The 25,236-nt window shown below is 42.1% G+C and overlaps 1 protein-coding gene across 1 annotated transcript in view; it reads right to left on the bottom strand.

Annotated features, from left to right (window-relative positions):
- The window catches only part of ADARB2 (adenosine deaminase RNA specific B2 (inactive)), a 308,071-nt gene that overhangs the window by 37,557 nt on the left and 245,278 nt on the right, over window positions 1–25,236 (bottom strand). Inside the window, exons 4-6 of the mRNA XM_032099671.1 lie at window positions 24,277–24,391; window positions 8,545–8,713; window positions 602–753 (exon numbers count right to left, since the gene is read on the bottom strand). Of these exons, the coding sequence (XP_031955562.1) occupies window positions 602–753; window positions 8,545–8,713; window positions 24,277–24,391 (436 nt within the window). The remainder of the gene's footprint in view (window positions 1–601; window positions 754–8,544; window positions 8,714–24,276; window positions 24,392–25,236) is intronic.

The raw sequence follows: 25,236 nt of genomic DNA on the forward strand, positions 1-25,236 counted from the left end.
TATTTGGAGAGAGTCTGACAAACAATCAACACCACAGATGTGCTGTATCATATCATATCATATCATATCATGTCGTATTAGTGCTCTTCTTCAGACTCCAGCTGTTGCAGCCTGGTTTAGTGTAAATGCAACCCTTGAACCCATATGTACTGTGTGAATCCTGAGTAGAGTCTATGCATCTTCAGTTAGAGCCCTGATCCTCTGGTCCAGCCTCTGGCTGTGGCTTCAAGGATCTCTTTGATCATGGGGATGCTTTCCAAAACACTTATTTACTTTTAGGGTTGTATGTAGCAAGCAGGAAATGCAGGCTTTAAGGGATGTATTCCCCAGCAGAGCCACAGAGCCCCAGGAGTGCGGATCTGCCTTGCCAAGCTCTGATTTTCCCTGCACACCTTCCCCAGCACATGGGACCAAGCACCAGTTGCACAGACACACACACACACACACACACTCTCTAAAGCCTGTAGTGTTTTTGCTTTCAAGTGAAACACTTTCTGCCAGCAAAGAAAGAGAGCAAAAAGAACTGATCTTAGGAAAAAACACCAAAAAAAGACAAAAGACGCACAAAGGAGAAAAAGGAGAGGGAAGATTTTTTCCTTACAGTCGGTTGTGATTTCGTAGGGGGAGTTGAGGCGCGCGTCTCCGCAGGGTGAAGTGCTCACATACAGATGGAACAGGATGTTCTCCCGCAGCCTGTAGCCTCCTTCTTTTAATCGCACGAAGATTGATCGCTCCCAGTCTTCTCGCCGTTTGCTATAATCACAAAAGAGGTTCCAGGTCATTTGTTACATGCCAAATCAGAAACATTTCTGTGCTGTCTCTCTCTCCTTTTCTCTGTCAGCTTGTTTGTTTGTTTTTATTAGCACCTGGCATCATATATTTTGCCTAGTGACAACAAGAGAAAAACAATAAGCTTCTCTGAGTGAAGAAATGTGTGAAGGAGATCAGAACTGCTAAAGGGCTTTTGGCTTCCGTACCTAAGATATATATTTTAATGATAAAATGTGGATTTTTGAAGGGTAACTCTCCTTCCTTATGCACAGAAGCATAAACATACTGATTTTAAAGTGGTTCTGGTGCATGAAAAAAGGAAAAGTTCTCTTGGGCTCTCATGTGAACACATCAGCTCTGCTGATCACAATACCTAGGCACATGTTTGAATCCCATTAACATCAATCACCACAGATGAGATGTGTGTTCATATGCTCCACTGAAAAGGGCCTCTAACAAAGCACCCAAATTCTATGACCACTGCCAGCCCTCCCTTCTCCCCAGGTGTTGCCCTTTTCCCTCATTCAACCAGAGCCACCTACAAATGCTCCACCTAGGCCAGCAGGGTCCTCTTGGTCACTTGGCATTTTTGGAAATCAGAAGCCATCTTAAGAAGGGTGGACAAAACTTGCGTGGGCTTTTCTCAGCTGAGTTGAAAAAGATACTTACCAAGATGAAGCTTTTATCTTTGCAGTCGTTCAGCAGCTAGATGGGGATGCAGTGCACATATTCCATTAGCAACAGCTGCCCGGGAGGCCAAACCCTCCCAGTGCTGCTGTTTGCAGCAACAGCACAGCATTAAGGCTCTGCTGCTGTGTGGTTCCTCCGATGAGTTACATTTAGGAAGATATGGGTAATTTCTGTGACAGACAGCTGCCTCTAATACATGTATTTGGGTGATGGTCACGATTATAATTTTGAAGGTGAAAATGTGATTGGTGAAATTATGATGAGACTCCTTTCCCTTCAATGGCCTGGTCCTTCCCTCAAAAATTTAAGGGTCTTTTTGTAGGAATATCTCTGAACAGAATGGCACCTGCAGGTAATGATTTTCCTAGGATGCTGTTAATAAGCTGGAATCCCACCCGTTTAATTCACTACAGGACAGCCCATTAACCAAGGCGATTTCTGACTATCTCTCTGCCTCCTGATACTGCAAACAGGGGTGCTTTTTACTCAGCCTTTGAGCGAGTCCTTGGCTTTCATCCAAACTGCCTCTGCCTGTTTTCTCCCAGTGCAGCCTCTGTGCTATTGAAGCTGTTTGGCTGTCACTCTTCCATGGTTTGGGTGTTTTGTCATTTTTTGATGCCAGGATGCGTTTGCTGTCAGGAGGAATTTACAGGCACATTAGCTTGCCTGTCAGGGACAGGGAGTCACACCGGCTGCCGAGCTGGGGCTGCCACATGCAGCTCCTTCATTTTCTGCTGGCTGTGGTGGAATTTCCCAACTGCACTAATTATATTATCGCCCTGATACAAGTCTCTGAAATAATAAAATCTCTGTAAGTCCTGCTGCTTGGACTTTAGAGCAATTGCAGGTAGTTTTAAATAATTCACTGCAAAATCAGCTGGGAGAATACAAAACTGTGCAGTCCAAATGCCTGCTATTATTACATTAAATCTCACCAGAATGTGGGGGGGCAGCTTGCAGCACTTGGAGACAGTTGCTATGTAGGGTTGGAACAGTAATGCTTTGGGCTGGATTTCAGCAGTTCAGCCTCCATCCTATTTTCACTGGTCATTGTTTTTCACTGATTAACCTTGCACTCTTACCTCTTTCTGAGCGCCAACAAGAGTCTGTGGCCAGTGTGGCTGCCGGGTTGGGTGATGGACAGCTGCTCTAAAAATAGTTGGCAGGGCTGGAGGGCAAGGCAGCTTGACTCTTTCCTCCAGGAGGCTGAGGTTCTTCATATCACATAGGGTCCTGACCTGCCTTTGGGATGGTTTTTTAGGAGATGACCTCAAACATGAGGTTCATTTCTGCACTGTGGCCAAATATGCTTAATAACAAAACTGGAAAAGAGTTGCTGGAAAATTTTGGGTTGCAACACCATCTGCCATGGCTTAGTAAAGATTCTTGTGTGTGGGACGTTTGGGGTATTTCAAAGCCCAGGAGGACACAGGGATCTTGTAGAAATGGTCAGGTGAAGCATGAGATGCACTTTTGCTAAGTCACCTCTACACCAGCACCAGCACCCTTGTGCCTTGCCTCTGGGACAGGTGTTTTGGACTGTGAGGGAGAAGATGACTTTGCAGTAGCAGTCCTTTACAATGTCCTTTGCACAGCCATACACAACCTGCACAAAGCAATGGAGAGAGGAGCCCACAGTGAGCCTACAGATCCCATTCATTCAGGGGGTGGCATTAAAATGTCATTTCTGCATGCTGGCAGTGGCTAAAAGAGCAGAATTAATCCCTAAACCTTTGCCTTTTACGAATTTCTGTGGGAGTTAGGATTTGAGGCTGATTCAAGAGGAATATTTAAGAACGTGCTCAATTATAATCTTGTGCTTAAGTTCATTATTCAGCATAACACATGGCCTATGTTTTGAGCTGACTTCAAGAAGATACTTAAGCACATACTTCTGCAGCATTTTGGTGAAACAAAGCCTGACAAGCAGAGGAGCTGTTTTTGGCATGTAAGTGTATGTATAGGAAGTTTCTACTACTACATAGTACAAGAGAGCATCCCAGACAAACTGACAGCAGGCTTAGTAGATGTGTAACGAGCAGCTGGTTTTCCTGGAAAAAATAACGGGACTAATTAAGACTATTCCTTGCTTTTTATGTATAAAATAAACAGTGGTTTGCATCTGACCTGCTGAAAGAGCTTACCTTCTGGTAAAATCATCTCCCTGGCACCTGAAAGGTGCACTACAGCACCACCATAGTGCTGATTTATTTTAAGGATAGTCTATTAATTTTATTTTTCTTAAAAAAGGAAGAGTTGTATTTTCTTTTCTTCCCTATTGGCCAGTTGGTATAAATAATATCATTGAAAATGATGTCAATTTTCCTACCACCACTGCAAAAGAATCAGACTATGATATTCATGTGCTTTTTGATGGTGATTCTTAGAAAAAGCTTCTCAAAAGGTCTTTCTTGTCCTTCTTTTGTACATCAGGAAATTTATGTCTTACTTCTCATCTCTTTCGTGAAAGTCTTGAGAACTGGAGGATTATGGTTGTCATAAAAATGAAATCTGGGAGGGCTAAGGGTTTTAATCAGACTGGTTAGAAGCTGACAGGTTTTAGTTGTGCTTTTAGCTTTTATTTAACTCAAGCTCTAGACAATGAATTATTGAAAGAAAGTTTCCTTTTGAAGTATTTGTCACTCTTGCTTCTTAGAGAGGATAAAGTTCCCATTCTGGAACTCTTTCCCAAGAAAAGTCAGGGAAGTCACACCTCTAACATATGGCAATAGGAAGAGAAGGGGGAAAAAAGTAATTTACATATTGCTGCAATATTGGCTTGTGGATGGAATTGTTCTGCAGCTTAAATATGTGAAGAAGTTGCTGTATTCTCTCTTCAGAGAAATGGAAAAAAAATTGCCCCAGTACATGGCAATTCATCTCACCCCCAACAAATACTTGAAAAGGTCTGCTGAGTTCCACCTCAGTTGATGCCATCTCTCTCCACTGGTGATCAAAGGAGCCGTGGGGATCTGGGTAACACTTGACTGCCAAGAAGTAAACTCAATTAGTGAATCCCTGTCTTCTGGCCATTAGTTTTATATCCTGGCCCTTGCTTTCTCCAACCTGCTTGCCCTTGCTCTTAGAAGCCTTCAGGCTACACTCAGCGAAGCATGTGTTTTGCTTCACCGAGATCAATGGTAGAATTTGTAAATTCTGGAAAGGAGGTTCCATTTCAAAGACAGCATGATACAAAAGACTATTTCTTTCACTGGAAGTTCCTGAAGTTTGAAATCCAGCTGCAGAGACCACTTTCAGTAGGTAGGCTTGGTGGGAGGAAGGTATGTGGAAAATAGGACATACTCTCCACAGAACAAACTTGCCTGTTCCATAGTGAATGATGAAAAATTTAAGCTCTTTGAGTCTAGAACGATGCTTTCATTCACTTTTGGAATTAGAGCACCATCTTTTTGGTTTCAGTTCGTTTATGACTTTGTACAACAGTTTCCTGGCCTGGGAGATGAGTTTAATTTGGGCGAGGTTAATGTAAATGCGTTACAACAGCTTTGTGTTTCCCCCAAGCCTGAGGAGATGGTGTGCAGGTAGACCCAGTGGAGCTGAGTTAACATGCCAGTCTTAAAAAACTCTGTCCTCCTAGCTATGTGGCAGCATCCCGTGTTTTCTTTCTGAATAGATTTCTCTCTTTTTCCAGTGAAAAAGAAGTAAACGTGATTTCAATGTGCAGAAACTGCATTTTTTATTTCATTTTCAACCCCCCCCATTTTGTCACCATATGACAAAACTCCCATTGATGTTAGAAAACTGTGTGTGTAGCAATAAACATTAGAATTGAAGAATATATCATAACACATAGTTTTTCTTCCCCATGGACTTTAAGGAAGCAAAATCTGATTTGGCAATATCTCCAGCTCTGTCTTTCAAAGGTGCTTAGCCTTGACAATTTTGGTTGAGATTTTTATGGTGGGTGCTGGTCAGGCAAGCGGTGGTGCCTGGTCTTGGCTGAACAGGGAGTGATGTGAAGTTATTGTGAACAGAGCTTGTGCTGCACTGAGGATTCTCTTAACAAAAGGCTGTTAACATTGATCCAAATAAAATAATAATATGACTGAATGTGTTAGGGAGGTGGATCAATACAATAGTTTAAGATACAGTGTTAGCACTTGTTTCCCAAGAGACCATAGCATGAAGCAAGTACTAGGGCTGCTGCACTGCTGAAAACATAATAATTTAATGTAAACTTGAAAGCAATTCAGAATGAAATAGAGAGAATATTGTTTTTGATTAAACCCTTCAATGCTCTTGTCCCCCTTTGTTAGCCAAACCCATGTACTCAATATACTCTCTTGTCTTCAACTCCAGCCTGAAGTGAAAACAGCCATTATTCCTGTTATTGTTGCTTAGGTGCAACAGTATAACAGGTGCTTACAAGAACACACAATCCTGCTTAGACTAATCCTTGTGTCTGTGATCTGATGCAAAACCTTCTGAAGGCAAAGCAAGTTTTTGCAGCGAGGTTAATGGCCTTCAGAGAAAGTCACACAGATTTGCACACAAGAATGGAGGGCAGAAGAATGACCTACAGAGAAAGGATTTTTCTTTGGTTTCTGTTGGGGTTTTAGTTTATTCCTAGTTTTTTTTCTGTTAAAGGAATTTTCCCCTATACATGTTGCTAGGGGAACAAATGGCTGAATACTTCAGGAAAACAAAGGACCTGGCTGCTCTTTTTGTTTCACCTGGGGATGTGGGCAGTTTGGTCTCGGCATCCAGAGAGAGAGGAAGCTGTTTTTTTTTTTCACGTCCGCTTTTCTTTCTGCTGGAGAAACACCGGGATCCCAAGCCCGCCTTCCCTGCCGTGCTTGGAGCCGGGCCGCGGCCATCCTGCCCCGCCGCTGCTTCGAGCCTTCGCTATGTTGTAGCCGTGCTCGCCCTGCCTGCCCAGACCTGCGGGGGGTTCCCCGTTTGGATACACCTCATCTGCCACCCGGGATTTGTGCTCGTCCCTGCCGTTCCAGCCTGCCGTTCCAGCCTGCTGTTCCCGAGGGTCCGGCCGGACACCGGGATCGGCTGCCCAGGGGTTTGTGAAGCCTTTGTTCCATCCCTTCCCGGGATCCCGGGGCACCGGTGCCGCGTGCTCCCCGAGCTCGCTCCGGAGCGCCCCCTGCAGCCGCGGGGGAACCATCGCACCTGCCCTGCTCACCGGGAGCCGCCAGCGCCCCTGCCGGCTGCGAGCGGAACTGCACCCGAGGGGAAAGGGCCCGACAGCCGAGAAGGCTGGCACTGGGTTTGTGATTGTTTGCTGTTACTGCCATGGTTATTGCTGTTTGTTTGACTGGTTATACATGTATAGATATATAATAGTAGAGAACTGTTATTCCTATTTCCCACATCTTTGCCTAAAAGCCCCTTGATTTCAAAATTATTATAACTCGGAGGGAAGGGGGTTGCATCTGTCATTCCAAGGGAGGCTCCTGCCTTCCTTAGCAGACACCTGTCTTTCAAACCAAGACATTTTCTCTCCTTGCTTCCTGCAGTCCTTGGTTCCTTCAATATAATAAATGCCACCTCAGCTCCACTTCTGCTCAGTTTTCACATCATAGGATAATTTAGGCTGGTAAGGACCTTAAATCTCTATCCCAACCTCCTTCTCAAAGTAGTTTGACAGATTGCTCAAGGCTCTATGCACTCAGATTTTGAAAATGTCCAAGACAGGAGGGAGACTACCTAACCGTGCTGGGTGACCTGTCCCACTGCTTGCCTGTTGCCATGGGGAATATTAGTCCTCCTACTCAGACTGAGCTTCTCTTCTTTCAGTGTGTGCCTCTTTCCTGTCACCTCCCCATTGCACACCTTGGTAAAGATGTCAGCTCCATTGTGTTGCTGACATGTTTTGCTGGCTCTGCCATCCCACCTCCAGGCTGGCCAGGTCCAGATCCATCTGCCCTTCCACACAGCCCAAGTGCTCTGGCCCCTGAGAACCTGGGTGGCCTCTGCTGAGCTTGTGTCAGATGGTTGATGTCTTTCCTTTGGGGCACCCAAAATTGCACATAGTATTGTAGATGTGGTTTAATGAGTGCTGATTAGTGGTGGGTGCTCACATCCCTTGGCAGACTCCTCATACTTTCCAGGGTCCTGCTGACCCTCTCTGCTGTGAGGCACACCACTAGCTAATGTCCTTCTTCTTGTCTGCCTACAAACCCCATCCCCTCTCAGCAGAGCTGTTCCCTAGCATGTGTTTCTTTCCTTCTTGGTGGAAAGGAGGAAGGCCATTCTCTCCTCCTTGGTGTGGGACTTAGAATTTGTCCTTGCCAAGTTTTCTGTCAAAGTTCCTGCTGGTCTAGCCCTCCAGCCTGCTGGAATGACAGACCAGCCCTCAAGCACAGTGACTGGTCCTCCCCACGTTTTGATGTCCTCTGCAAAGCTTATAACCTAGCACTACATAACCTCTTCCAGACTGTTGATAGACATGATCAACGACAAGACATTCTGAGGTACCTCACTTATTACCATCTTCTACACAGTGTATGACCCACTAACCATTTAAATGGTAACAAGGTGGATTTGGCTGAAGACAGGAACAATAATTCCACTGTAATGATTCTACATGCTGTAACATTTTAAAACATCATAAAGAAGGAGTGAGTGATAGCATCTTACACTTTGGCACAAAGTTTACTGAGCTGTTAACACTCATTGGTTCTCTAGTGAGTCAATGAAGACATTAATGATCAATAAATCACTTCTTTGAGATCCTTCAGCAGCAGCAAGGAAGACAGGAAAATGGCTGCATTAAGCAAAATGACTCCCCTCAAGTCTCTGGTCAGTGAATGATGCTAATAAGCCTGCACGTAAAGATTTGTACAAAATCATCAGGCTTCATAAACCCTAGCTTTATGAGTCATATCTAATCTCTACTGAAAGAGAATCAGCTGAACTAAAGCAGCTCATGACCCACCACTTTAGACTACCTAGCTCTCATTTTTTTTGTGCAGTGTATTGTTCCTTCATCCCCTAAAGACTCAGAAAAAATGCCATAAAGAAACAAATAGTTCACTTGTCTGGAGGATGGATTTGTTCCACTGAAGGCCATATAACAACCCCCCAAAATCAACAGAATTCAATTACCTTAAGTGTAGCTCCAGCTGTGAGTAGAGGAAGTGAACAAATGCCCTTCTTGCCACAATTTCTGCATGGCAGTCGTTGACCGCAAGCCCTTGGTCATTTATGTATTCCCCATTTATACATTTGGTACCCGATGACAGCACAATAACCTGAGCTTGCCTGATGTCCAAACCTGTAGGAAGAAAAACAAGAAGGTTTTGAAATTGCTGGGGGCGAGTATGATATCATGATTGTTAAAGTCCTCACAGCACATGCTTTGATGTGGCAGTCAGACAGCCCTAATGGGATGCTTGTTAAGGTGATGACATGGAATATACAGGAATCTCACATCTCCGTGTTATTAGAATAATAAGGGCTCTATTTCAGTCTTGCTGCTAATTCCAAGATAAAAGCTTGCCACGAAGTTTACTTGTTAAATCAATAACTACATCATAGGAGAGCATATGCTGTAGGGAGGTAATAAAGATCTCCTGCAGTGCTGATAAATGGCCAGGTTTTTATGAGCTGTTGAAGACATTTTCTAGTGGGAACACACTCCCTATAATGTTAAGTTTCATTGCTGTTGCACTCTAAGTACTAAATAAAATGCTTAATGCTTCTGGGGCTGCTCTTTAAAAATCATGAAGAAAAAACCCCAACAGATTTGGCTTTCAGTCCAGTTTCCTTTTAGTTTCTCCAAGAGCAGCTACATCAGTACCCTTTTCAGTGTGGTCTGATGGATGGAGCATTTATCACTGAGACCAGTTTTGTTCATCTGTTGTCTCTCCACATAATGGTGATGGCAATTGAAAGATGTCCCTTAGTTGGTCCAGATAGATGCTTTCTAGGAATAAATCCTAATTTATTTGGAGTCAGTTGCAAAATGCTTACTAACTTCAATAGGACCTGGGTTTCACTCTAAAACATAGCTTGTTCAGCTCTGTGGACAATTTGAAAGAAGAATTTAGAATGAACTGAGCCCCAAATGAAATTATCTTTTGAAAAACACATCTCAGGATTCATCTCTCTGAATACCAAAGAACAAGGGAACAGCTCTTGGGAAAAAGAACATTTTTGCCTGATAGGTGCTTCCTCTAGAAGTGACAAAGTAGCCTCTGAGTGTTGGGCTGTGTTTGACACAATGGTTGTGTGTAGGCAAACACCTGTACAGCACAGCACAGCAGCTCAGACTGTTGGTGTTGATGTGGCCACGCCCGTTTGTGTCACCTGAGATGCCTCTGATGTTCTGCCTAACACCTGGCTGCTGTCTGGGAAGTCCAGGAGGTTCTACACGCTCCCCATGTGTCTCACATGGAAACCCATAAAGAGGCTCAGTGAAAACACACGCCCATGTTTGGGCAACTGAATCAAGACCTCAAAGTGTGGCAAGTCAGTGATGAAGACAGGCCTGAGACTGCAAATACCCAGAGGAGGAATGGAAACCATCTTCCCCTGGGCTGTGCTGATGCTATTTCTGTGGTATTACTTTAGCTTTAGAAAAGCTTTAGGGATAATTTTATAGAGTCAGCAGAAATATCTTTTTCTTCTTATGAGGTCTATTGAATAGAAGAAAAACTGAAAAATTGCAGAGATTTTTTTGGCTTGGCATGTCTGGGGCCATGTTCCCTTATAAAATCCATTGGTATTAAATGACGAAAGAGCTGAATGGAGAAGGAAATAATAGTTTAAACATAAAGGATTGGTGTTGCCAATGATTCCCCAGTCAGTAAATACCATCAACAGCACTTCACAATCTCCACACTGGGACTAGTAGTGGATGACATACTGTAGCACTGTTGCCATGCTTAATGTACATAATTGCAAATGATACCAAAATTATTTCATGCCTATATCAATACAAAAGCTACATCAGTAATCCTAAAGGTTTAGTAGTAATGTGGCATTGCAGCATTGTAGGCATTTGTAGGAGAGGTGTGAGTATTGTGAAAAATTCAGTTAAATCACATCCAAGCCCCTGGTTGTGAGAGTCTCATACAGAAGTTGTTACAGGTATTAGTGACAAAGTACACATCACTGTATGCCTGTGCTGAGAGTATAATCTCTATTTGTTACTATAGATGTGGCCCTAAAAAAGTGTTTTGGAGTATTTATTGGGGGAAAAAAAAAAAAAAAGAGCTGGAAATCTTGAAAACCCAAGAAGTGAAGATGGGAACACATTGGAGAAATGGAGAGGAGTAAAAGCCTATGTGTTTATTCTGGTTTTGTTACTAGGTAAAAAGTTGAGGTGGAAAAATTACTCCTTCCCTACAAATAAAAGTGTTTATAGTCTGTACATTAAAATTGCTTTGCTTTAGGGTCACTGCTTTCATGAGAAAAGTAATAGGTATTTTAGATCGTGACATGTCTGTCTAGTTAACTGTCTTTCACATGGACTAACATCAAACATTTCATGGGCCACTGCCTGCCACTGAGGTGTTTGAGTCCCACTCAGCATCTCAAAAAGTAATGTATATTTTCCTTGGTTGGAAGGTCCATGAAAAGAATCAGATTTTTTGTTTTGTTCTATTTTATTTATTTACCACCGTAGGTAGAGCCTTATTTACCTCAGCACAGCAGGAGTACACCAAGAGGCAATTCCCTGCTACAGAAACCCGTGAGCCTCTCTGTCTGCCCCCGAGGACCTCCGTCAATACTCCTTCTCAGGGCAGTGAGACCAGCTGCTTCCTCCTCCTAACATTAGCATGCCCCTGGTGTGCCTCCTCCTCTCCCCCTTCACCTCGCAGTCAAAGCACCAGGCTCTGCAAATACAGAGCAAACCACCTGGGTAAGCCCTCCTGCTCTCCTGCTCTCTGGGAGCTACACCTTCCTCACCCCCCCCAGTCAGCCCAGTACACAGTGTGATGTCTTTTATTTTTTCAAATATTTTGGCCATAAATAAACTTGACTCTTTTTCTCCTCTCATACGAGGGTAAGCTGATGAATGCACTCAGGGTTCTCTGTAAGGTCTGGATTTACTCACAAATGAAACAGAAAGGTACCCAACACCTATCAGATGCAGCAATAATATGAACCCCTCTGATGTTTGCTGTCACAATGTCCACCTGCACAGCATAGCCAGTGTTCTTGGGGTGTTCATATTTGGGTGAACTAACTCCATATGTTGGCTTTCAGCGACAGGGGGCCCCCATAGGTAGTCATGTGTGCACAGAGCCTGGAGTGTTTGCCAGTCCTGGCAAGGTGCACGTGTTTGCAGAACATCACTTAGATGTTACCTGGGGCTGGGAGGCAATGGCTTCCAAGAATGTGCAGAACCAGTCTGAGTGTTAAACATTAAAGATCTCCATGTATTTTCCACTTGCAGTGTAGAAAATAACCCATTCTCCTCTATGCTCAGAAATACCCAAGAGTTATGTCTCACTGCTGTGGCACTTGGAAACCCAGGTGTACATGACTTATGCATTAGCTCTGAAATATTTACACCTCACTGGGGAGCCAAATGGAGAAAGTGATCTGTGACCAACGTAGCACTGTTCAATGCTGCCTGTGAGGGCACCCAGCATGATGAGAAATACTTCCAACAACCTGACAGTTGCCTGCTGTGTTCAGGAGCATACATGCTAACAGATTGTCCTCTTGCATGCCTTGTTTGGTACATACACAGAGTTGGAGGTTTATCCCCTGTGTAATGTTTGATATTATTTCCAGTGAACATGGGAGGAATTTTTCTCTGAGAACAAGACATGTGATGCCTAGCTGATGAAGGCAAATTTTAGCATTGACTAATCACAGTGGCATTTTAGGCAGCATTTCCAGCTCTGGAGCCTAGATATTTGCTTCAGTGATTCAGAATTAATAGGCACTTCTGTACATTTTTCTATTTTGCATTAAAACCAGTAATTACTAGCTCTTGTTATTAATGTTTACTTCCTGTTTTATTTTTCTTGCAGAATACTTCAAATTTTCTCAAGTCATTTCTATTTACGAAAGTCGAGCTCCCTCATAAACACTGATTAATTTAACCTCAGACATGTAGCAGATCCAGACTGTGCACATCCTCAAGCCATGCCTAGGAAAGCTATGGCTTTGTGAGTGGCAGAATCCTCCATTAACAGTAACTGGCACCACCAGCCTTATGGCACCTACCCTGCTTAGGGTTGTACAGCAGGGTATGACCCTGGACAAAGACTGCTCTCCACAAGACCCATGTTCTTGCTGAGAGGAGTCAGTCTCAGGGATCCAGTGATAAAACTGCATTCAGGTTATTTGACAAACAGGGAGAAATGGGCTACATTATTATGACCTTAACTCCTGACCCCACTGATTGTCAGAGTTCATGAGGCATTTCCTGCCCTCAATGCCTTCTTGCAAAGTAATATTTGAGGAGACATTAGGTTAAGAGTAACTAGTGAACGATTTATAACAGGCACCTGCACTATGTTTCTATTATTTGCCTAAAGACTTCTAATAGTTTTCAATTTGAAAAGGAAATGGAGCAGGGGAAAGGAAATTGGGAAGCTGTGTCAGCATAGCGGCTGCATCCTGGCTAACACTCTGTTATTGAGAGCAGCTGAAAGAGCAGGGAGGGAATTCACTACATTTTATCTTGACAAATTCTGTCAATTAATTAATTGCATTATAAACAAAAATGTACACATAAATGGCACATTGTCTTTGATCACAGATTCAGTCCAATGATCCAGTGAGGTAACAAGCCTTTCTGGTGCTCTGCTGAAAGCCTGGGTCTAGAGGCAGGGACTCCTCTCACAGCCAAGCAGGGGGAACCTCGAGCCCCGTGATGTTCATTTTTTGTCTGTCAGTGATAGTGCAGACTTTCACGTCATAGCTGAGCTGTTGAAAATAAACTGGGTTTTATTATAAGCCATTTCCAGTTTTCTGACATCAGCAGGGAGATTCATTTCAGCTGTTCTGGATAACTAGAGTTTACATGTCCATAGCTGAGCTAATTGCTGTAGACTCTCTTTATAGTCAAAGGAGAGGAATTTTCCTAGGGGGTAGTTCATCTGGCCTAGTTTAGATATTTGCTTTATGATAGTTTGCATTACAGCTCAGTATTGCCAGCTTCTCTTCATGAACTCTGAAGACCTACAGACAGCCAGCAGAAGTACAGCTTTCTACACTGTAGAGAGATGCTTTTAGTAAGATTTCTCTTCCAAGTTGAGAAATACTGATCAAAACTCCCCAAATCATAAGAGGGCAAGCAGAACAAATCTAGGGCCTTTACATTTTTTCCCCTTATGTTTAAACTTTTTGGGGTAATTTTTTTTCAGCTTTTTCCCCCCCAAAACAATTAAGGAAAATTGTATCAATGTTAATGTATTCAAGGATGATCACATTGCCTTGAGCTGAACTATTACACACAGAAACCAAATAGGGCCGTCTTCCCTATGTGACCTCCCAAAACACCAGGCCTGTAGCCACAGAGCTTGCAATAGAAATGGTTCAGAAAGATGCTGACAGAAGAGAGAGTAAGCAAGAAAAAAATATGAAGGTTTGCTCAGCAGATAAGCTGGATATGGAGAACTGGCTGACATCTTATGGACTACGGGCATGAGCTGGGCTTTTAAGTCGGTTGTGGCCATAAACACAAAATGCCTACACCCATCTGCTTGGAGACACAGCTCTAGCAATAAAACAAGTGAGTTTTAGCTAGTCTAGTCAATGCTTCCACTGATTTTAAAAGAGTTACTCTTCTAGTGGGCTATGATCATTAGGACCTCCCACAATAATGGATTTGTAACCCTGCATATTTATATGTTGGACAAGGAAGATCAAAATCACAAGGTAATCACAAGAGGTGTTGACTGGTACCTGCAATCAGAAAACTGAATCACACTGGCTGTATTTCAGAGAACTGCGAAATTCAGTGAGCCTAATTCACATAGAACGGGATGGAGTTTACAACTGCTTATGCCAGAATACAACTGGGATCACACTTTGGTTTCTCAGCAGCTGGCACAACACGTAGAGCAACACCAGTCAGTATGCAAGTGACTATTGCACTGCATGTTTTAGACCCTGCTAGTGATAGTGAAATCTATCTTCTTTTTCAGCTTGACACTGTGAAGACAACTCACTGCTCGAAAGATATTAATTTTAAATTAGAAAAAAATAATCAGAAAAATCAGGTTTGATTAATTAAGAAAACCCACACCTCTTTTATTGGCGACAACTTACACAAAATGCAATGCAGTAAAAAGGAAAGCCAGAAATAATGATAAGTGTAACCAGCCCTTGTGAATAATTCATGGGATACAATTTCATGTTATTTTAAATGGTGCTGCTTCTCTCTCTGATAAGCAATAATTTTATTCTCTTTCTTTACCTTTTTTAACAAATCAGTCAAAAGGATTGTCTATTGTTATCTGCAAAAAAGTATATTTGGAATAATTTTCAAGGCAGCTTAATTGAGCTCTGATCACAGAGGAGGGTTGGTTTTTTTTTTAATACCCTCTACTCATAGCTGAATAAGTTCAGGTTTCCATTTCAGGTTTGTTTAGGGAAGGAAAATTTCTTGATGTTACATAGCACTGACAAGTCCTGCATTATTTTCTCTTATCTTCTTCCCTGGCAGCGCTATCGCATTCTTAGAATGGCTTTAATTTTGTAATAAGAGATAGTCAAGACATGAAAGGGCAGTGATGCTGGAAAAGCTTGCCTGAAGGGACGTGCTGTGAGCACAATCCTGCGCCCCACTGTCCCAAGGCAGATCCTTGAGCCCATGCAGAGCCCTGTGTGCTGCCATCCCAGGAGGGGGCAATGGCCCACGGAAAATACTGCTGCCAAAGAGGCAAAGAACTCTTCTTCCTCAAAAAAAATCCAAGAAAAGGACTCATTTCTCTGGAAATTGAAACCATTGTCCCTGTATGTTAGTGCTCACATGGAGGGTAGGACCATGGTTAGAAGTGAGGGTTGTATTTACCCAGGTCCATCAGTCCATTTCCCCCACAACTTGGTGAAGCATCTACAACCCCCTCTATTCTGAGGTTTCAAGAGGAGTGAAATCGATGTATGTGCAAGGAGGGAGCTGAGGACTGAGAGGATGGTGTGTGGCATGGTGTACCTTGCTCTTCAGTTTTGATGTAGGATATGCACTCCTGACACAGAGAGCTCTGCTGTCCCCAGCTCTGCACGGAGAACAAAACCACACTCATGAGTAAAAAATAAACAAAAATGTGTAGCCATAAGAGAAGAACTGTGTACAGCAGGGATGATTAACAGTATGCATATATCTATTCACAGTATGCATTTATCTGCCAGACATAAAGATTGCTTCAGATCAGTTTCTTCTCTCCATTTTTTATTGTACCCCTGGTACCAACTGTGGTAATTTCAGTGACAAACAGGAACCTGGGACTTCAGTGAGCACCTTGGCTGTAACCCCTAGATCACACGGGATGTCCCAAAGAACAGCCCTGAGGTGGATGGGATCAGCTGATGTGAAGTAGCTGACTAAAACCTGTGAAGAAAGAAGTATGTTAAGGGCTTAGGAAATGGAATAGCAGAAGTCTGAGCAAAAGGCTAAGAAATAATAAAGAAGTGGCTAGCAGTGAGCTTACAGATATTTAGGGGTGTAAATGGAACACAGTCTTTGAAATACTGGAGTTGCATAAGGATTTCTTTTCCAGACATCAAACTGTGGGTTATGTGTAACTGAATATATTGTATTTCTGTGGAAAGAGAGAGTGTAGAGGGGCCTCTGAGAGCCTCATATTTTCTTCCCTCATTAATGTGTTGAGTAATCCTGCCTCTGACTGCCCTGCCTATGGACAGCTATTCTTTGCAGAGCTCTTCATCTCATCAGTGAAGGAGCAGGGACAGAGTCACAGTCCTCTCTACCCCGCTCTCTGACCCCTCTGTACTGGAAGCAAGAGCCAGGGTATTGTCTGAGAGTGGCCGTGGCTCTCCTTTCACAGCCAGGCATAGTAAATTTTGCCCAAACCCACAGGGGGTGGGGAGGGGTGGGGGAATGCACTTGTAAGTAAATTCCATATTCACTTCATCTGAAAGAAAAATCCCTTTCTGACACAAGCCCATTTTGTACTGTTTGATCACATAATGGGATGCCTGAGAAAGGATTCTTGTGCTAATCCATTTTGCAAGATATTCTTGTGCAGGTCTTTCCATTAAACCTCATTCAAAAGGTGGATTTCCAGTGCAGAAAAGAATGGTGAGGAGGCTGCCAAAGTGGATGGGAATCAGAAAACAGAGGCAAGACTGCTGGGGGGGCTGCAGAGAAGAGTGACCCTGCAGGAAAGTGTACAAAAATTGAATATGCAGACTATGAACATGGTGTGTGTGTTTCTGAGTATCTGAAAGGTACAAACCCCAAGGAGAGAGGTGGGAACTAAATTTAGAGCAGCAGAACTGAGGTCCTGAGATGACATCAAAGAAAATAAAAGTCAGGCTGAATAACTGGTGAAAATTATTAACAATGAGATCCATTAGGCTAGAATGGTCTCCCAAGGTAGTGTTGAAAGTCCCATTGCTAATTGATTAATTTAAATCTAGACTGGAAAGAGCACTTGGGAACAATCTTGTGCTTGCAGGGAAACGGACTGGATGACTTAGTGGTCTCTCCCAGTTCTAATTTCTATGGTCCATTTCTTTCCTCCCCTCAGTGGACCAAAAGGATGAAATCCCATCAGCTTTGCTTCTGAGGAGTGTGGAAGGAGACAGTGCTGTGCTTGTGTGCACCAGTGCCCTTTACCTTCCCTTCCTTTCAACGTGGGCTTTGGAAATCCAGAGAGGGAGGAGGGTCAGCCAGCCCAGCCCCCTGCATGCTTCACCCCCATACCATATCCTTGAAGATTTAAAAAAAAATCTAAATTGATAGTGGCAGAATCAAAGTTATTCGAGGATTCTTTCCCTTCATGTGAATTTGAATACTGTTTTTCTCCTCAGGAAGAGACTTTGCACATAATTCTTCATTTTAAAGCAGGACTGAACTGCACTTTCCTGCCATGTCCTGACTGCAGATATCTTTGTTTCTCTAATAAATGCTGTGCCACTGATATCTGATAGTTAAGTAAATTGACAGTTTTAGATGCTAGTAGGATTCTTAATTGCAGTGAGAAAGAATGAAATCCTGAATATGAATTTTGGCAGGTAAGTGCAGGAGAAACTTAATTTTATGTGGGATTCTTTTTTTTTTTTTAATCTTTGTTGTACTTACATCTAAAAACATCTTCCTTTGTGTTTTACTAGGTCAGTAAAGTGAAAGCAATGGTTGCCAAGCCTTAACTCACCAAAGAAATTTCTCCTTTTAGGATGAGATGCACTCTTGGTATTGATATTGGGACAACTTCCAGTTTGCCTTATCACAGAGCAGAATGAAAGCCTGACCTTGCCAACTCCTTGCTTGACACACTTAGGAAACAGAAGTGCCTATTTTTAATTTCCCTGTTTTATGCTAATTATTATACCCATCCTTGTGCCCAATGCAATTATATGTGACACAGAGCCAGGGCCTTGTCTGCATCCAGGTTTTCAGAGGTGTTTCAGTCAGAAAAATACTTGGAACAGCAGGAATGGAAAACTAAATCCAGATACAGTAAATGTTCAGGGAGGTAAAAAGGTTCAGTGTCTGAGAAGATATGGGAACCAGAGTAACCAGTGGGCACGGTGGGGTGCTGACGCTGCCTAGAAGCCAGCAGTACTTCACCTACAATTTCTTCAGCTGGTGAAAAACGAGAGACTCAATTCCCTTCCCATTTGGGTAATTTTCCTGTGGAAGTGCCTAAAACTGCTAATATGAAAGGGATGTTTTCTCCCCTTCTTTCTGAGCCACCAAACAGCTAAGGAGATGGAATTAGGTTAGACAATAACAGCAGTGAGAGGCTGTCTATGTGTAGTTTGGGGTGCTCACCTCCAAAAGTGAAGCTCTGGTTCTGTACTAAGTCTCAGCTGGTGCATGCATTTCTCCCTCATTTTTTATGCAAAATACATAATCTGGCTTGGAGAGTTGTCCCTGAACCTTTTTTTTTTCCTACTCTGTGCAAGGCTGCAGGATTGTATCCCATCTCATATTTTCTAAATAATCTACCTTCAACTACTTTCTGTTCCTTAGCACTGATTTAACAGAAACAATTAAGAAACACTCACTGTTGCTCTTGTAGGGGGAGTACTCGCAGTGTCTAAACCCACATTTTAAGAGAAGTGATGGCTCTGGTGGAATCACAGTTCTAACTGCAAAACCTCAAATGTCCTTTGAGCTGGAATTTGGAAACCTAGGTCTCTTGAGCTGCAGGAATATGAGATTATGCCCAGTATAGGTGCACATTACAAAATCCAGGAATAGAGTTGCAGCAGTGGAAAAGGGATGGTTTTAAGGGATTCAAAATTATTTAGAGAGAATCTGAAGATTATTAGTTTAGGGCTTATAAGCAGATGAAAACAGAGTTCTGAGAAAGAGTGACGTAGATGGTTCCTAACCACGTATCTATTTACCTATTCTAAAATATTTTGAGAAAAACTGTCATCTACCGGTGCTTTGTCAACCTTGGCATACCTAGGAAGTCAATAATGTTTACAAGAATGTCAAATGACTTTGCGACATGTCCTGAAGAGCATCAGGCAGCAGTAGGTGAAGAACCTTATGACATCAAAAGGATGTCAGCAGTTTGGGCATCCAATTTTGATTTCAGAAGTTTCAATTCTCATTGAAACACGGAATCTCACTGGGACCAGGCTTTTAGAATCCGTATAGCTATGCAAATGGGATCTGAGAGCCTAAATTATTCCTGTGCCTCTTGAAGGAATCTGCTCTGGACACTAATCTGTAAATCATTCACATTTTCTCTACTGGTTTGGCTACTTGAGTGCAGCATGGGATGGAGCAGATTGATACTCTACATATGGCCTGAGTGTTCTACTATGTTCTACTGCCTTGCAACTTCCCTATTTATACTAAGGTTTAGAAACCAATTGGACATCGGTACTTCTGATTGTACTTAAACGTCAGGCTTTGTGAATCTTAATGTGACTGTAAAGATCCACAGAGACATATTGCCGACTATACCTTTTTCTGTTATTCCACTTAGCAATGATTAAGATCCATTCCATGAGATACAAATGATAATTTCCCATCTTTTATCACAGCATGAAATTGCTATTTAGGGCTCTTTTGTCCAGTTCATCTTTATTTCATACAAGATAACTGAGAAGACCTCCTAATTTGCTTTTAACATCAAAATGATTGTCAGCCTTAAAAAAAAATAATATAGAAGAGAGAAAATTGAAGCAAGAAATCAACTCATAACCTTTTTCTATGAATGTTACACAGCTGTGAAAAGGACTGAACTTTCTTAATGCTTCATTTGTAACAGAAAGCATGACAAAAAGTTCCTATCAGTATTTAAACCGCTAAGATTTGTCAAACACAAATGGGAAAATTGTGTTTAAATAGCAGTTTCATTTTGTCCCTAATGATTATGGGAGGTTTTTTTTGCAAAGAGGACCTCAGCAATAATAGATCATCTCTTTACTGGGTGATGGGAATTCTTTACTGTGCCTGGTGATTTCAGGCAGAGCAAAGGCCAAACTCTCTGTGGTGCAAATAAACAGTGTGAATACCACCAGCCTCTAGATCACAGCACTCAGTGCACAGCTCACACCTCCCACCCTGCTCTTCCCTGCCCTGGTATTTCCTATCCCCCAGCTCCAGGGGACAGCCAGCACTGCCACACTCTCCCCTCAACGCCCTGTGTGCTGGTAAAGGTGGCTGCCCTGCCTGGTGACCTGTGGTGAGTCCACAGGGGCTCCTCCTGTCACCCCAGAACCTGTGACTCTGGGCATCGGGCCTGGAGGTACATGAGAGTGCTGTGGTTTTGCATTTATTGCCTTCTGTTAGAAAATAATAGCTTACTTGCCCTTCATTTTTTCCAATGTATCAACTGACATAACAATAACAACAACAATATTAAAAACTACTTCTCCCTGAAAACTTTTCAATAGAAAGATACAGCAGACCAGTGAGTCAAAATAAGATGTCCAAACTGCACCTGAGAGACAGAAGGATGGGGAGCTGGTGGGTTATCTTTCCCTGACAACAAGAAACATCAAGAAACAGCTGCTGTTGAAATGAAATATTGGTTGATCCTGGCCAAGAGCCAAACACCCACACAGCCTCTTGCTCATTCCACTCTCCTGTGGGACTGGGAAGAAACAGAAGGAAGGCAAGACTAATGGATTGATATAATGATAGTTCATGGTTGCTTGGCAAGACAAACGCCATAAACCCAATTATCTCCCCCTTCCACTCTCCCCAAGATTTTACTGCTGAGCACAGTGTCCTGTGGCAAGAAATACTCCTTCCATCAGCTGAGGACACCTCTCCTGGCTCTGTTCTCTCTCAGCCTCTTGCTCACCTCCAGCTTACATGTTGGAGATGGGAATAGGAGAGAGAGATAAAGTCTTGACACTTTGCAAGCACAGTCCAGCCAAAATGTTGGTGTTATCAACAGTGTTTTAGCCACAAATGCAAAACATGATGAGGGAAGTTAAATCCTTGCATCACATGCCTGTTGTGAGCTGATGGTTTGTGTTTGACATGGTGTTATCCAGAATGTCTTTTCCACAGGTGAACTGATGTTCTTAATTTACCATGTGTGAATTCATCATATCTTCAGAGAAATCAACAGGTCTACTGTGGGTAGTCAATGTGCAGTAAAATTAGGTCCTCATATAAATATTATGCTACAATAACAAGTATACTTATTGTTGGACTTGAATATACTCTCTGGATTATAGCTGTATGTGGAAGATTTGAATGCACTGTCTTACTTGTTAAACAATTTTTCTTAGAGTAAATCAAACAATTTTTGATAGAACAATCTTCTCTGAGTGTGTTTCAACAAAATTAGAATATGTTAGAGGACTGGCAGATTTCAAACACATTATAACATTATACATTATAACTATTAAATAATTGACTTAAACTCTTCCATCTTTTGAAACACTTAGCTCAAGATCAGTTATGCGAGTTTTTTAGTTATTATAATATTCAATATTATATTACATCAGATAAGACCACATCAGCTGGTATCTAGTGTGGTAAATTGTTCCTGCCTAGGCCAATATTTTCAAGATTATCTTGCTGTCTGCTAATCAAATGTTTTGAAAACTTACTTTCACAAAAATGCATGGAGATTTTAACTGTCATCACAATTCAGAGCAAAGCATTTCTAAATGCTTTGGACTGCCTGTTTCACTGACTAGAAATGTATTACTGCAGAACATTCTCAGTCCATCAATAAAATAATTTTCCACATTTTTTTCTTTCTTATACATTGGAATTTGCCCCGGGTGCTCCAGCATAAGTCAGTTACAGTGCCCAAATGCAGCTCTCTATGGTTTCACCGGGAAATTGAAATGACAGAAAAAAATGTCAGAGTTCAGAGAAAGAAAACCAATCTAGCACACTTCTTTTTTGTCTGTAGAGATCTTGCATTATCTTAACAGCAGTTATCACAGAATCACATTGTGCCTTTTACCAGCTTTGCCTGAAAACTGTACAAGCACAGATAAATCTGCTTCTAGTCAGGATGACATTAAATTGAAATGAAGGTAAAAACAAATCAGTTTTTTTCACTTATGGTACTGAATGCAACAAGATATTTCCAGATTTGTTTTTGTTGACATCATTAGTAAATTGTTTGCAGAGATTTAAGATGCCTCCTGCCAAATTTTTTGTTAAAGACACAGGGAATTGGTACCCATTTGAGTGCTTGATGTGGAAAACTCGCCTGTGCCATCTTTGAAAAGCATGTGTTGAGGTCCTTGCTACTTCTGGGAATGGTGATGAAGGAGAGACTACAAATCTACAACTTTAATACAGAAAATAATGACAGAAATGGCAGATGATTCATCTTGCCTTGTTTGGCTGAGATTCTAGTGCTGGAAAGAACTCAAATCTTCCTGGAGAATGTACTAAGATAAGGCTGTGTCTAGCTTTGCATCTTCTGTGAATCACCTTATATCTGCAAGTTTCTTTTCTGGGTTCCAAAAAACCAGTGAGATATTGACAAATTGGATGGCTGACAGATTGAACAAATTCATGAGAGGGAATTCAGAATTGAAAAAGAAGCCTTGAGGGAAATAGTTTGTGAACATAAGTAAAATTATACTTTATCTTAATGCTGACTAAGATGAAATACAAAACACAAATTTGCAAAATCCCGCTAAGGGCACAGGAGCCATTAAAAGAAACAAACAGCATAAGGACACTCAACCCTTCCCTAAAGGAGAGACGTAGACAGCCCCAACTGCCCAGAAAGGCTAAGAAAGTCTTGAAGTACCCTTTCCTACCCCTAGCACTGCATGCACTCAGCAGCCATGACTTTGGGAATTATGACTCCTTCCAGTGGCTGTTCTCATATGGCGGGGAGCTTCAATCTGCTTCTTTGGACATGTAGAAGTAAGACTGCAGTGGTTCAATCATGTTTTATAAAGCTGGTCTAGACCTGGGCTAAAGAATGCAGGAGTAGTTCCTTGGCAAAGGAGAATGGGATGAAATTCCTACAGACATTTCTTACAATTCTTACACTGAGTAAGTGTAATTCCTTCGTCCTCTCCCCCTAAATGTGGTTAAAGCAACAGTTCTTGGCTCCTGTAGCTTAGTTTCTTATAAAAAGTATATTTAAATATTCTTCCTTGTGCTTCTGCTTGGAAAGAGCTCCTCCAAATAAACTACAGCACTTTGTTTAAATGTGATGAGAGCCACAGTCAAGAAATCTGACAATGACAAGGCAGCTGGTGTGCTGGGTCTAGTGTTCATTTTTCACATCCCAAAGTCAATCACACTTCCTTTTTATTTTCCTTCGTACTGAATATGATCACTTGTTCTTCTCGCATCAGAAAGGAGATGCTCAGCACAGAAATCTTATCTGCATTTAGGCTCTGTGGTTGGAAAAGTTCCATCAGAAAATCCTGTCTCCATCCTGCTGTCTCGCAATATTCACAACTGTCCCTATTGAATCTAGCTAATGCAATTGTTGAAAGGAAGGAGTAAGACATGCCTGGATGAATTATATATGCCTTTCTCCTCTGAGCTTATCCTCTCATTTCTGTACTGGACCCACTGCTCCATGTGTCAGAGTGAAAATGAAGTTTATGGAAGCATCTCCACTGCTGACATCCTCATAAATACTAAGGTGCCCCAACTGAGGGGTGCTTGCAAAGAAAGAAAGACCATCTATGCAACAGTTTCATCAAAGCACTAAAGATTTCCACATAGTATGTGTCAATCAGTTGTCTTAACAGGAGTGAATACCAAATTTTGGCCCTGCTGGTAAATATAAATATTTCCTGAGGCTAGAGAAGAGCAGAACTAAAATTGCATGTGCTCTGGGTTTGGTTCTTTTGACTGGAAAAGACATTTGCTTCTGTTGCCAGTCTAAAACAAAGTTTATGGTAGCCTTGTACAACAAGAACTTGGTGCTTCCAGACCTAAGAAAGTATTTAATAAATTATACTACTTTTATTGATAACTAACTCTCTCCCCCATCTGTAAGGAAATGAAAAATGAGAGAGGTCTGCATTTTGTCCTTTAAACAAAGAAACATAGCGACATATTTATGAATAAATCTTCAACTCTGTTGCCAATATTTTTTGTGTGAACTTACTTGAGGTGTAAATATTTAATGCTTATTTTCACTGCATTACTATTTATTTTTCTGTGTGGGAGTAAAGTCATCCTTCAGTATTGTGAACCAGGTAAATAATGTATTACTTAGTCATGAAAAATGCCAGAGGAAAATGAATGAGAAGATATCTTACCTTTGGTCATCACAATGCCTGCAAGAGTTTTGTGGCGTGCATGCATGGAAGTGAAATTGTCTGTCAGTTCCTGGAACTTCTGTGCAACCATTTGGTATACGGAGTCAGCAAAATCCTGAAAGAGACAGTCAGAAAGAATTTTTTCACTTCTTTGATTTAGGAACCTGGGCATTTCTGCAGATTAGTCACCTGATGTCAGCTGCTGAGAGGTCCACTTTAGAATTAAACACCATCTATCTGAGAAAAGATAAAATGACTATCCCTCCTTCGACCTCCTACATCACCCTCAGAAATGGCAAAACTAACTGCATGAAAGCTAAGAGACCCATATTGACTAGGACTGGGGGTAAAGGGAGAAGATTTCAAGGCTGAACTGTTTTCCTGTCTCTTAAGACATTGGTCCAGGACCAGTTCACAGGAACTTAGCACTTTATTATAGTAAGCTAAAGAGGTGCACGTGTCATACAAAACTACTTCTCTGAGCCCACTGAAAATTTCCACTAGCCCACTGAAGACTGAGAGCTGAGTTGAGGCCTGATTTATTGGTAAAAGCCACCTATTTCTGCATTAAAAGTGAGCTTTTAATGACTCACAGCTACTAAGGCAAAGCAATCAGCTCAGGAATCTGTCAGAGGAGCACCATGATCTGTCCTGCATCTACCTTGACAGCCACTGGGACGATAGGGAATCTCTACTTCCATATCCTACCAAAGATGTTGCTTGCAGTTCATGGGTGTGCAGTAGTCTGGGAGGGACTGGTCTGCCATGTCTCCTCCTGAGCATGGCAACGTTTTTGGAAGGTCAAATTTTCCCATGGACTGGGCACTGGAGAATATGTGGTCTGAGCCCTCAGGTATGAGTGAGTCCAATCACCAGGGAGAGCCTTGGGAAGCTGGTTGCTAAAACAGCTAAAAAGGTCTAAAAAGTGAATTCTTCAGACTGTGCATGGATGGGCATAAA

Source organism: Corvus moneduloides, chromosome 1 (genome assembly GCF_009650955.1).
Source record: "Corvus moneduloides isolate bCorMon1 chromosome 1, bCorMon1.pri, whole genome shotgun sequence".
Lineage (NCBI taxonomy): Eukaryota > Metazoa > Chordata > Aves > Passeriformes > Corvidae > Corvus > Corvus moneduloides.